The sequence below is a fragment of the Schistocerca serialis genome, chromosome 5, assembly GCF_023864345.2.
Source record: "Schistocerca serialis cubense isolate TAMUIC-IGC-003099 chromosome 5, iqSchSeri2.2, whole genome shotgun sequence".
NCBI lineage: Eukaryota > Metazoa > Arthropoda > Insecta > Orthoptera > Acrididae > Schistocerca > Schistocerca serialis.
Genome location: NC_064642.1, coordinates 577,357,117 through 577,370,636, shown reverse-complemented (window position 1 = coordinate 577,370,636; position 13,520 = coordinate 577,357,117). Strand labels below are relative to the sequence as shown.

The 13,520-nt window shown below is 44.1% G+C and overlaps 1 protein-coding gene across 3 annotated transcripts in view; it reads right to left on the bottom strand.

Annotated features, from left to right (window-relative positions):
• Nucleotides 1–13,520, bottom strand: part of LOC126480661 (guanine nucleotide-binding protein subunit beta-5) — a 167,062-nt gene that overhangs the window by 34,122 nt on the left and 119,420 nt on the right. For all 3 annotated transcript variants that reach the window (XM_050103886.1, XM_050103884.1, XM_050103885.1), the window contains one exon: nucleotides 1,914–2,057. In XM_050103886.1, the coding sequence (XP_049959843.1) occupies nucleotides 1,914–2,057 (144 nt within the window). The remainder of the gene's footprint in view (nucleotides 1–1,913; nucleotides 2,058–13,520) is intronic.

Here is a 13,520-nt window from a genome sequence, read left to right as displayed (position 1 = left end):
CCGTGGCCTGATCCGGCGCAGCCATGGGAACAGGTGCACGCTGACTTTGCCGGCCCCTTCCTCGGGACTTATTGGCTACTGTTGATTGATGCCTTCTCGAAGTTTCCGTTTGTTGTTTGATGTCCGTCGCCCACCACTGCGGCGACAACGCTGGCTTTGTCCAAAATCTTTGTGCTAGAAGGTCTTCCGTCCACAATCGTCACGGACAATGGCCCTCGGTTCTCTTCGCAGGCCTTCCGTGATTTTTGTACTGGACAAGGGATTCATCATGTTACAGCACCGCCCTTCCATCCGCAATCGAATGGGGAGGTCGAGCACCTTGTCGACACTTTCAAAAGCCAGATGAAAAAATTCCTTAGTGATTTTTCCACAGATGACGTTCTGCTGCAATTTCTGAGTTCTCATCGCTTCACGCCTCTGGGTGATCGCAGCCCTGCTGAACTCTTGCATGGCCGCCAACCGCGCACTCTACTGCACCTGCTTCACCCTGTCAGGCCTTTTGCTGTGTCCCCTAGTGCGGGAAAATACTCGGTGGGCACCGACATGTGGGCACGAGGGTATGGATCTCGCCCTAAATGGATTCCAGGGGTGGTCAAGGCTCTTCGCGGCCGCCAGCTTTGTGAAATACGTATGGACGACGGCATGGTTGTTCGCCATTACGACCAGACGCGCCCACGAGTGGTGGCCACGCCGGTGCCACCACCCCTTCCTTCGCCTCCACCAGCCCGAGAAGCCAGTCCCGTCGCTGCTGCCGATCTACCGTATGTGTTGATGCAGCCGACGTCGCTACCGCTTCCAAGTACGCCGGAACCGGCCCCAGTTGCGACGCCACCTTCTCCGAGACCCATCTCGCTGGAGCACACCCCCAGGTCCACGACACCTATGGATGCTGCTCCGGAGTTTTCACCCATCATCTCGTCCAGGAGGCATGTTCCACGCACGAGCGTCCGTCCTGGACATTTTCGACCATACTCTCGTGTCTCTCCGCGGGATCTTCTCGGGGCCTCACAAGAGGCCATGGATGTCTCCGCACTGTCCATGTCTCCAAGGGAGTGCGTGTTTTTTTTTGAAGGGGGAAAAGTGTTGTGATAGTGCCACGACATTTAACAGTGCCGCCACGACAGTATGCGCAAACGGCGATAGAGGCGCTCCGCAACTTGGCTGAGCGCAGGAGCGCCACCTAGCTACGAACGGCGCCGGCCGCATGTCACGGCATGGCAGTCGAATAAGAGATACTGAGTTGTTATCATGTAACCAGCTATTGTTTCTAAGTGAGTGTGTTTGAATATCCACGCAATTATTGGTGATTAAAGGTTATAACAGAAACAACTGTCCATTTACTGGAACACTGTGCAGGAATTGGTGTTCTATAGGTCTTGAACTTTGGAATGAGTAGAGTAGTCCGAGGGTTGATACCTGACTGTCTTGCAAACTTCCCACACTAATGCTGGCTGCTACCATTCTTTCCCTCTCAGAGGCCTAAAACTTGTTGCTACATTCTCAACACTTTCAGTTCCCAATAAGCTTTGATCCCAGTTGAGCGAGCTATAATTGGACCGCTCTTAATGACATACATTCCTGATCCTTTCCATCAAAACAAAGTTACCCTGCCTAAGCCCCATTGGTCATGTACAGATATCTTGGCAATTTACAAAGTTAACAGTAAGCAAATTTCAGATACAAAATTTGAATTGCTGAACTACAACGGTGTGTTTGAAACTTTTACTGTGTAAAACAGAACAAAGCCCTGAAGTTTGGGCATAACCTGAACAATAAATGCAAACTCTTCAAAGTATTCACTCCACGTCTGTTGACTGAACAATTTTCACAACTTAAAATTTAAAACACTCTCACATTAGTGAGAAATACTTATGTTACATAACAGGTATTTTATGTTTTAAAATTATGATTACCCCAGATACAAATGTATTGCCGGTCTCAGAGGGAGCAAGATCAATGGCCATTACATCTCCATTGTGACCATGGAAATTTTGTAGCAACTGTCCTGATTCCACATCCCACAGCGCACATGTAGAATCTCCACTCCCTGTCAGGATCTGCAAATTCAAAATGGGACACTGTAATATTCTATTTTGGCCATGGAAATAAGATGGACATTAACTTAGGGCATAGTTTCACCTTATTACAAGTAACAATAATATGGAATAATAGAAGTTCTGTATCCTCATGAAAAGCATTTGATTTGTAATGTTTAGTACACTCATGCATAGAAATTACACCTGTTAAACCATTTGTTTCATGTTATAAGTGTTTACTAAATGTGGAACATATGACAGAAAGTGGAACCATCCATCTGAGTTGAGCAGTGTGATATCTCTAAGACACTGCTGCTACTGTGCAGAGATGTTGGTCCAACCACCACAGAATATGCAGACAGTTAATCAAGACACCTCAAGAAACCATGGTACTTAAAACTGACAAGCGTCATAATTGTGAAGTAATACTGAACATTCCTAGAAGAGAAGAGATGCATTGTTCTTTGACATCATGTATAACAAGTACCCACATTGTTTCTGAATGGACGTAAACCTAGGAAGATGCCATAAGTTATACTAAAGCGGTGATGTGTAGTAGCAAACAGCATTTTTTTCATATCAGCTTATTTGTGGCTGGATTCTGAGTCTGTTTCGTGAGATAAGCGAATACAGTAACCAGATTACACCTGAAGTGGACGAGATTATTTTTGTTTTGGTAGGGTCTACATGACACAAGTAAGTAGGAAAGACGTTTTTTAATTTTTTTTCCTAACACTTATTGAGGTAAAGACTGATAGGAAGGAAGTAGAACTTTTAATGGGATCAGAAATAAATTAATTAAAAACAAATCCTGACCATTTGTGAGGCCATGACAACAAATTTCTGACAAGATGCAATTATAATTTCTTCAGTGCTGGCAAATTAGTAGTGCTGACGGAGACAAAAATTTCAAGAATTTACTGCAGAAAATCTCTCAGAGGAGCCTTAACCACAGAGATCGGGTTCCTAAGTGGTGGATCAGGCAATGCGCATCAGCAGCTCCAAATCGTTGAAGGGTAGGAATGACATTAAATATCTCTCGCAGACCAAAAGTCCACAGAGAAAAATGTGATAGAAAATCCAGCTGTCATTGGCCTATCAGGCCACTAATGGCTAAAAAACATGCTTTCAAAGATGGGAAATAGTGGACATAATGCAAGCATACCCAGCAATTCTCAAGATTTGGTACAATGAACATACAAACGCTGACAGGGAAGGTGGTTATTTGTGGAAGTGATGAGTGGAAGGAGACTTGAAATTCTAAGATTGTCAGAAACCAGATGGAAGGTTAGAGGAGGTAGGGAATTGAGGAATGAATATAGGTTGTGCTGGAATAGGCATGAGGTAGAAGGAAGACATCGACTGGTAGTACTGATAAGAGGAAGATTAAAAGAGGAGGTGAAGGGAATAAGAGACAGGATAATGATAGTCAGAGTGAAACTGCAAGGAAAGGACATGGAAATTCTCCTCATATAAGCACCATAAGATGCATGCTCCATTAAGGAGAAGGATGACTTTGAAGAGAAAATGCAGAGACAACTAACCAGAGAGAAGATCATGGTATTGGGAGACATAAATACATGGAAAGACAAAGGCTTGGTTTAAGAAGAGGGAAAGTCCTAAAGTAATGTGATACACCATCATTTCCCAAGTAAATCTGTGATATGCTACACAACATGCGACCAGGACACAAACAGAACAGTCACAGATGTCAAGGTAATACTTTCCGAAGCCTTATATAGTGATCACTATCTTTTTGTAGTGATTATTTGAGGGATTAAAGAGGAAAAATGGGCAGAAAGAAGGGTAAGAGTGTGGAAGCTGAAAGGAAAGAACTGCTAACAAGAACTTCATTAGTTGCAGAGGAATAGGAGGAGGGGGGGGGGGGGGGGGGCTGGAAGTGGCAGAAAATACGAGGGTTGGAACTTAAATAGAGGCAACTATTTATTCACAACTGATACAAAAGAGTTACATGTTTGCACCTGTTACTGTCCTTCAAAGTAGTTACCAGTGTTGTGTAGAACCCATTGCCAGCAATGTGGATGGTGCAGTATACCGTTAGCAGAGCCTGTTCTGTAGATGGTGCGAAAGGAGTGGTCTAAAGTTATGGTGATTCTCATGTACAACTGTGATGGTCTTATTGTAACACATTACTTTCCTCCACGGCAGACTGTAAATGCACAGTATTACTGTTCATTTTTGGAGCATCACCTGCGACCAGCTTTGTGAAAGAAGCGGCGACACTTTCTGCGCAACCCACCCATCATTTTGCACAACAGGGTGTGCGTGCATACAGTGCAAGCTGTGGATGCTCTGTTTGGTCGATGAGACTGGGAAGTACTGTACCATTCACCATACTCCCTGGACTTAAGTCCTTGTGACTTTGATATGATTCTGAAGATGAAGGAACCACTTGTGGCATTCGCTACAGGACTGTTCCAGAGATTCGACAGGCAGCACATCGCTCCATTCATACCATCAACGGAACAGGCTCTGTTAATGGTACACTACGCCTTCCACATCGCTGGCAACAGGTTTTACACAATGCTGGTGACTACTTTGAAGGACAGTAACGGGTCCAAACATGTAACTCTTTTGTATCAGTTGTGAATAAATAGTTGCCACTATTTAAGTTCTAACCCTTGTTATGTGCAGAAGAAACAGTGATTTAAAAAGGTGCAAATAAACACTCTGGTGGAATGATAGTGTGACGGAGGAAAAGTTGCAAACAGAAACAAAGTATTCTGTATTGGTTTCAGTAGAGAACAGAGGAAGTAAGAAGAAATTGCCGATAAGGAGGTGGCCGAGAGAGTTGTTACAGGGGACAATTGAAAATGGATGGAAGAGTGGACAAAAATTACGGAAGAAGATGGTTAGTAGTAAGACAGTTCTCCATGGAAGAGTTATGGCCAGGAAGGAATGCATAATGTGAAATGTCAAAATGATCAATAAAGAAGTAAAGCAAGTTGAAAATGTACAGGAAATCAAGGATGTGTGGAAGGAATATTCTGAAGAGCTACTAAATCCCAATGAGAATATAGAAGAGGAAAATGAGGAGCCTGGTGATGTACAGGACATGAAGATCGACCTAGCCTGAAAGGAGCAGAGGAAGCAATAAAGTCAAAGGAAGAAAGAAAAGTGCCTGGACTGGGTGAAGTAAGTGTGGAGATGGAGAGAGGAAGTAGCATTTTTGGAAAGCTGTCACTCTGTCAGGTCGTGAGAACAGTATGGAAAGAAGGAAGGACATCCAAAGACTGGAAAAAGGGAATCACATAGACATTATTATGAAAAGGAAAGTTGCCACTCACCATAAAGTGGAGATGTTGAGTCGCAGATAGGCAAAACAAAAAGACTGTCACAAATAAAGCTTTCGGCCATTAAGGTCTTCACCAAAAATAGATCTCTCTCTCTCTCTCTCTCTCACACACACACACACACACACACACACACACACACACACACACACACACGCTCGCAAACGCAACTCACACACATGACTGCAGTCTCAGGCAACTGTGGCCACACTATGAGAAGCAACACCAGTGCATGATGAGAGTGGCAACTGGGTGGGGGTAAGGAGGTTAGACGGAGGATAGGGAAGAGGTGGTGAGGGAGAGGGTAATGGCAAAGGAGAGAAGTAGAAAGACTGTGCGATGGTGGAATGAGGGCTGTATAGGACTGGAATGGGAACATGGAGGCTGGATGGGTGAGGACAACGACTAACGAAGGTTGAGGCCACGAGGTTTATGGGAACACAGGATATATTGCAGGGAAAGTTCTACCTTTGCAATTCAGAAAAGCTGATGTTGGTGGGAAGGGTCCATATGGCACAGGCTGTGAAGCAGTCACTGAAATGAAGGATGTCATGTTTGGCAACGTGTTCAGCAACAGGGTGGTCCACTTGTTTCTTGGCCACACTTTGTCGGTGGCCATTCATGTGGGCAGACAACTTGTTGGCTGTCACGCCCACATAGACTGCAGCATAGTCGTTGCAGCTTAGCTTGTAGATCACACAACTGGTTTCACAGCTAGCCCTGCATTTGATGGGATAGGCGATGTTTGTGACCATACTGGAGTAGGTGGTGTATGGGACAGGTCTTGCATCTAGGCCTATTACATGGGTATAAGCCATGAGGTAAGGGATTGGGAGCAGCGGTTGTGTAAGGGTGGACGAGTATATTGTGTACGTTCGGTGGACCGCGGAAAACCACAGTAGGAGGGGTGGGAAGGATAGTGGGCAGGACATTTCTCATTTCAGGGCACAATGAAAGGCAGTCAAAACCCTGGCGGAGAATGTAATTCAGTTTCTCCAGTCCTGGGTGGTACTGATTAACGAGGGGAATGCTCCTCTGTGGCCAGATGGTAGGACTTTGGGAGGTGGTGGGTGACTGGAAAGATAAGGCACAGGATATTTGTTTTTGTACAAGGTCAGGAGGATATTTACGGTCTGTGAAGGCTTCAATGAGATCCTTGGTATATTTTAAGATGGCACGCTCATCACTGCCTGAGTGGTTAGGCTGTATGGAAGGGACTTCTTGGTATGGAACGGGTGGCAGCAGCCGAAGTGGAGGTATTGCTGGTGGTTAGTAGGTTTGACATGGATGGAGGTACTGATGTAGCCATCTTTTAGGTAGAGGTCAACATCTAAGAAGGTGGCTTGTTGAGTTGAGTAGGACCAGGTAAAAAGTGGAGGAGAAGTAGTTGAGGTTCTGGAGGAATGTGGATTGGGTGTCCTCACCCTTGATCCAGATTGCAAAGATGTCATCAATGAATCTGAACCAGGTGAGGGGTATAGGATTCTGGGTGTATAGGAAGGATTCCACTAGATGGCCCATGAATAGGTTGGCATACGATTGTGCCATGCGGGTGCCCATAGCAGTACCTCGGATTTGTTTGTAGGTAATGCCTTCAAAGGAGAAGTGGGTGAAAATATAGTTGGTCATGGCAACTAGAAAGAAGGTTGTTGGTTTGGAATCCGTCAGGCGTTGGGAAAGGTAGTGTTCAAACAGCGGTAAGGCCACAGGCATTAGTGATGTTAGTGTAAAGGGTGGTGGCATCAACAGTAATGAGAACGACAGCACTGTGTGGTAAAGGGCAGGAACTGTGGAGAGTTGGTACATGCACAACACCACCTCAAAAAGCTCTCCACCATGGTCACTTCCTACTCCCACCTTGGAGTACGACTGTCCACTACGTCTACAACAACCTCCAAACCTCCTCCATCTACCCTCATAGATGACAAACCCTGTATAGCAGACCTACTATGTTTATCCCACCGTCCAAAACTCCCTCCCACCACCAAACAGAATCCAGTACCTAAACAGACCTGAAACAGTGTCATGAACCTTTCCTGAAGAAGCCTTAGCTCCACAGAAATATCAGTCCTTTCCAAAGGCCTCACCTTTTGGCCCACTCCCAAATTCAATTATGCAGGACTTGTTAAAGACCTTCTCTCCTTCTCCTGGTCATTATGGCAGAAACACTTTTTTGGCGCGAACCCTACCAATCAGACTTGACTTGCCTGACTCGGTTCACTCTTCCATCCAACTGTGATCCATCACCACTGACCCCAGATCAACCCCTGTTAACTGCATCTGCAGTGATGAGCAGTCCCTCACAAAATATACCAAGGGTCTCATTGAAGCCTTCACAGACTGTGATTATCCTCCCAATCTTGTACAAAAAACAAATCTCCCATGCCTTGTCTTTCCAGTCACTCACCACCTCCCAAAGTCCCACCATCCGGCCCCAGATGAGCATTCCCCTTGTAACTCAGTACCACCCAGGACTGGAGCAACTGAATTACATTCACTGCCAAGCTTTCGACTACCTCTTGTTGTGCCCTGATATGAGAAATGTCCTGCCCACTATCCTTCCCACCCTTCCCACAGTGGTATTCTGGTCCACTAAACCTACACAATATACTCGTCCATCCCTACACAACCCCTGCTCCCAGCCCCTTACATCACTGCTCATACCCCTGTAATAGACCTAAATGCAAGAACCATACATCCTCCCACCACCACCTACTCCAGTCTGGTCGTAATCATCACCTATATGACAAACAACAAGCTGTCTGCCCACATGAATGGCCACCGACAAAGTGTGGCAAAGTGTGGCCAAGAAACAAGTAGACCACCCAGTTGCTGAGTGGCTGGTGAACATGAGATCCTTCATTTCAATGACTGCTTCACAGTCTGTGCCATATGGATCCTTCCCACCAACAACAGCTTTTCTGAATTGCGCAGGTGGGTACTTTCCCTGCAATATATCCTACTTTCCAGTAACCCCCCTGGCCTCAACCTTCATTAGTCATTGTCCTCACCCATCCAGCCTCCCTGCTCCCAATCCAACACTATAAAGCCCTAATTCCTCCACCACACATAGTCTTTTTACTTCTCTCCTTTTCCGCTATCCCCCCGTCCCCCATCTCTCCCCTGCCTGCTGTCTAACCTCCTGACTGCACATAGCTGCTGAACCCTCTCTCCATGTCGTCCCTGTGCGCTCCCCAACAGCACTGCACTATCCACCACCACCCCTACCCTACTATCTACTATCCCTCCCCCTGCCCGTCCCAGCCTCCTCTTTACTTCCACCCAGTCGCCATTCCCATCATGCACTGGTGTTGCTGCCCCCAGAGTAGCTACATTTGTCTGGGACTGCAGTCATGTATGTGTGAGTTGCATGCATGATGTGTGTGTGTGGTCTATTTTTAACGAAGGCCTTACTGGGTGAAAGATTTTTTCTTGTGCCTATTCTGGTACCGTGTACCACAGAATTTGAAACCGTACCAGACGGCATGGAGGTCGAAGACCCCTAGAGGTGTCTGCACCATTGCACCATAAGATGTGGCGGCATGCGCCTCCTGGTCCACATTTAGTGTGAGGGCGCCGCAGTGGAACATGTGGTCATAGCACGCAATAGCGGCACCCCTGGTCATGTATTTAAGTGCCTACCTCTTGCTCAGCCAGCCAGTCTAATCTTGCGTGCATCTCTGGACATATCGCCTTGCCTTAGACAGTGTATTTACTTATTGTTTTGTGTATGAGTGGACGTGGTTTCTTATGATTCTGTTGTTTAGATCTTATTGTTATTCATTAGGTCCTTCGTTGGTCGTGTCCGTCTTCTCCCATTGTGTTGTTGTTTGCGGGCTGCTCCGTGGGTCCCGCCGCACTTTCCGTCATGTCAATACTGTGACTGTTCCGGTCGCAGTTAAAACACCTATCTGCAACTCAGCATCACCACTCTATGGTGAGTGGCAACTTTTCTTTTCATAATATCGTTACAATCTATCCAGGATTTTCCACTGTCTGAGTCATAGAAACAGTTTTTAAGAGAAATTGCAGGAAGCTGTTAAAATCATAGGGAGTTATTCTGATGTGCCATGCTGTCTAGATATGTTATAAGATTCTGGAAAAAATAGAACAAAGGATAGCAGGATAGAGAGGAACAATACGGGCTCACACCACGAAGGTCCACAGTGGGTCTAATTTTTAGTGGAGGGCAGCTCCACAAGAGACACTACGAATATTGTAACGATCTAGTAACGGTGTTCCTGGACACTGAGAAGACATATGCGAAAATAAGCAAGGATCTGGGAAACCCTTCAGAAATAGGAGAACTGAGAGGCTGATTATGAGAAGAATAAAGGAAACATACCAAGGAAGTGTGTCTGTGTAAAAGTAGGAGGAGAGTAGACAGATGGGTAAGAACAGAAAAAAGGCTGAAGCAAGGGAGCGTACTATTCCCACTACTTTTCATCGTCATTATGGATGAGACAGTGGCACAGAGGCAACGTAAGCAGTAGATGAAAATGTGAAAACAATCTTGTTTGCAGATGATTCAGTGGTGTGGGGTAATGGAGAATGTGAGGTACACAGAAGGAATGAAGGGAGATCCAGAGTTTAACGTCCTCAACGAGATCATTAGGGATGGAGCAAAAGCTTCGACAAGGGAAGGATGGACAAGAAAAATGGCGATAACCTTTTGAAGGAACCATTCCAGCATTTGCCTTAAGCAATTTAGGGAAATCACAGATAGGTAAGTCTGGATGATGGGATGGGGATTTGAACTGTCCGCCTCGTGATGGCAACAATGAGGAATAAGATGAGAGTAACAATGGATATAAACAGACACATGATTTTTTATTTTGCGGCCAAATTTGGCGCTATTTTTTTCAGATTCAGTGTTACATTTCTGTCAATTTCAGTGTTATTTTTTTCCAATTTTGCTGTTTCGTTTCCATTTTTGGAGCTACTTTTGAAGTCGCATCATAGTTAGTTATGCAGGAAATTAACTGTCATTAACGAAATAAGAAGCCAAAATGCAATTTTAGCATTCAATAACTATAAATTATGATTATTGGTAAACTACCATCCTGAAATTTACAACATTTTTCATACAGGAAAATAAAAATTTCATGATACTTTGCAAAAATTACTGATTTAGTGATATTTCATAAAAACTGCATATTTTGCATTATTTCACTAATATCAGAAGGCAAGTACTAAAGAAAGTGGAAAGTTTCAAGTATCTGGGGAGTGTAACAGAACACAGCAGGAGGAATGATTAGGAGATTAGTGAAAGGGAAACGGAAATCGATTGCTTTCAGCAGAGTGTATGAAGCCTGATATGGAGCGAATATGTACAACCAAAAAGCATGCAAATGCTTGCCCATAACTTAGGTATTCATCAGAAATGTGAACAATGAAGGAAAGGCAAGTGAGAAGGATACATACTGCGAGATGAAATTTCAAACAAGCATGGCAAGAGTTACTAGAATGGATAGAGTGAGGAACGGGATGATGTGGGAAGGCCATGCAAGAGATCATAGCAGAGACAGGATTTAGACAGTATGGGCATGTTAAAAGAATTTGAACTGGCAGCATACTGTGATAGGCTCACTCATGAAATGACAATAGGAGGCAAGACACCTAGAGGAAGACCAAGAGATGTGTCAATCGTTGGAGTGAAGCAATGTGTGAAGAAGAGGCAGAAAGACTGGGACAGGGTGGAAAGAGAAACATGGTAGTAGGACAGGAAAAGATGGAGAGGCTTACATTCCAATTAGACTGGGCCGGGGGCTGCAAACTCGAGAAGATAAAGAAGAAGAAGAAGAAGAAGAAGAAAATGATGATGATGATGATGATGACTGTGCAAGGGTTGAATGAAAAGTAACGCCTCCACCTTCGTTAATTGTATGTGGATGGGAATATTTTACTAAATCAAACGCAGAAATAATCCTTAAAATGTGATCTTTAATCACCAATATTCACTTTTCCACATAATAAACAGCCAACTGGATAAATTTCAGCCAACAGTTAACAAGTTTTCTGAAGCCGTCACGGAAGAAGTCGACACACTGTTTCCGCAGCCACAGTCTCGCAGTTCTCTCAACGTCTTCATTAGAGGCATAACGACGTCCCCGCAGATCGTCTTTCATTATCGGGAACAGATGGAAGTCAGACAGCACTAAACCTGGACTGTACAGAGGATGCTTGTGCGCTTTCACTTCAGGAGTCAGCAACCGGGGTACCCATCGTGTACTGATCTTCCAATAGTCAAGCAAAGCAATAATGTGACCCATACCTTCTTGTGAAATGCTGATTGTGCTTGCAGTTTCTCTGAGTGATACGACGATTGTTCTGAATCAATCTGTCAACATTTTGCTTGTGAAACTCAGTGGTTGCTGTCACAGGACGTTCAACTATTTATTTGTCACACAAGTCAGATGTTCCTGTCTTAACATCTTTAAACCTACTCGCTCAATGACGCACAGTACTCACATCAACACAATCACCATAAACTGCTTTCATTCTCTGATGAATCTCCTTTGGGGCGACACCTTCTGGTGTCAAGAATTCAATGACTGCACATTGCTTAAATCGCATTGACCAACCGTCTGTGCAGGGTTCCATACTTTACACTGTTACAACACAACTGTTCAATGCTAAGGCTTCCCACCAACTGGAGCTGTAGAGAAGAGTCTACGGAACAAGCCAATACCTGCTGCATACCAATTCTGCCAACTGTTGAAGAGTCACCAAGGTGAAGGAATTACTTTTCAGTCAACCCTTATAAGGCAATGTGATTTGAGAACACAAGAATGTTTCAATTTAATTTATATTTTATTTTCCTCTGTTCCTTAGTGTACAGTTGTTCTGCTTGTTACAAGAAAAGCTCATGTATGGTCTCCATATATTGTATTAGCAAAAATTAAAACTTGTCAACTTTAGGTTTCATTATTAAAAACAGTGTAGCTTATGGTGCCAGGTGCCAAATACATCACTGCAGTACTGTTTTATTAGAGAAACCTGTTAATGATACTACAGTGCTATACTAAAGATTTTCATTCAATCTTGTAAGGCCCTATTTAGATTAACTATCCTTAGTTTAACTCTTATTAATTTGAATTTACAAACTCATTAACATATGCTTTTTGAGCACTATAAAGTAAATGTTTCTATGAAACTTTTCAGAGCCAGCTGGTGATTGTGGTTTTGAAAAATTGGTGTACCTTTGTTATGCATCACTCAAAATGCTTAAATAATAAAAAATTATTAGGCCATGGCAAAGACCCAAATGGGAACATTAAAAGTGACTTGCCAAAGTCAAGCATTCCCTCTGACGTCCACACTGACAGATGAAAGCTTTTCTACTTACCGGCAAGGGAGCCAGTAATAACAGTACACCTTCATCTACATCGATACTCTGCAAGCCATTGTACAGTGCATGGCAGAGAGTACCCTTTACCACTACTAGTCATTTCCTTTCCTGTTCCACTGGCACTAGAGCAAGGGAAAAAATGACTGTCTATATGCCTTTGTATGAGCCCTAATTTCTCGAATCTTATCTTTTCGGACCTTATGTGCAATGTATGTCAACAGCAGCAGAATTGTTCAGCAGCCAGCTTCAAATGCCAGTTCTCTAAATTTTCTCAATAGCGTTTCTTGAAAAGAACGTTGCCTTCCCTGCAGGGATTCCCATCTGAGTTCCCAAAGCATCTCTTTAACACTTATGTGTTGTTTGAACCTACCGGTAACAAAACTAGCAGCCCACCTCTGAATTCCTTTGATGTCTTCCTTCAATCGGTCCTGGTATGGGCCCCAAACACTCAGGCAGTACTCAAGAATAGGTTACACAAATCATCTTATATCTTGCTGCAGTCACTCAACTTTGATACCTTAATGTACACCACAGCATCATCAGCACCCAACTGCTGCCCACCCAGCCTGCCAAATCTTTTTTGTATACAGAGAACAACAGCGGTACTATCACACTTCCCTGGAGCACTGCTGACGATATCCTTGTGTCTGATGAATATATGCTGTCAAGGGCAACATACTCGGTTCTATTACTTATGAAGTCTTTGAATCACTCACTTATCTGTGACTTTACTCCATATGCCCATACCTTCATTAACAGCCTGCAATAAGGCACCGTGTCAGATGCTTTCCAGAAATTTAGAAATATGGAATCAGCCTG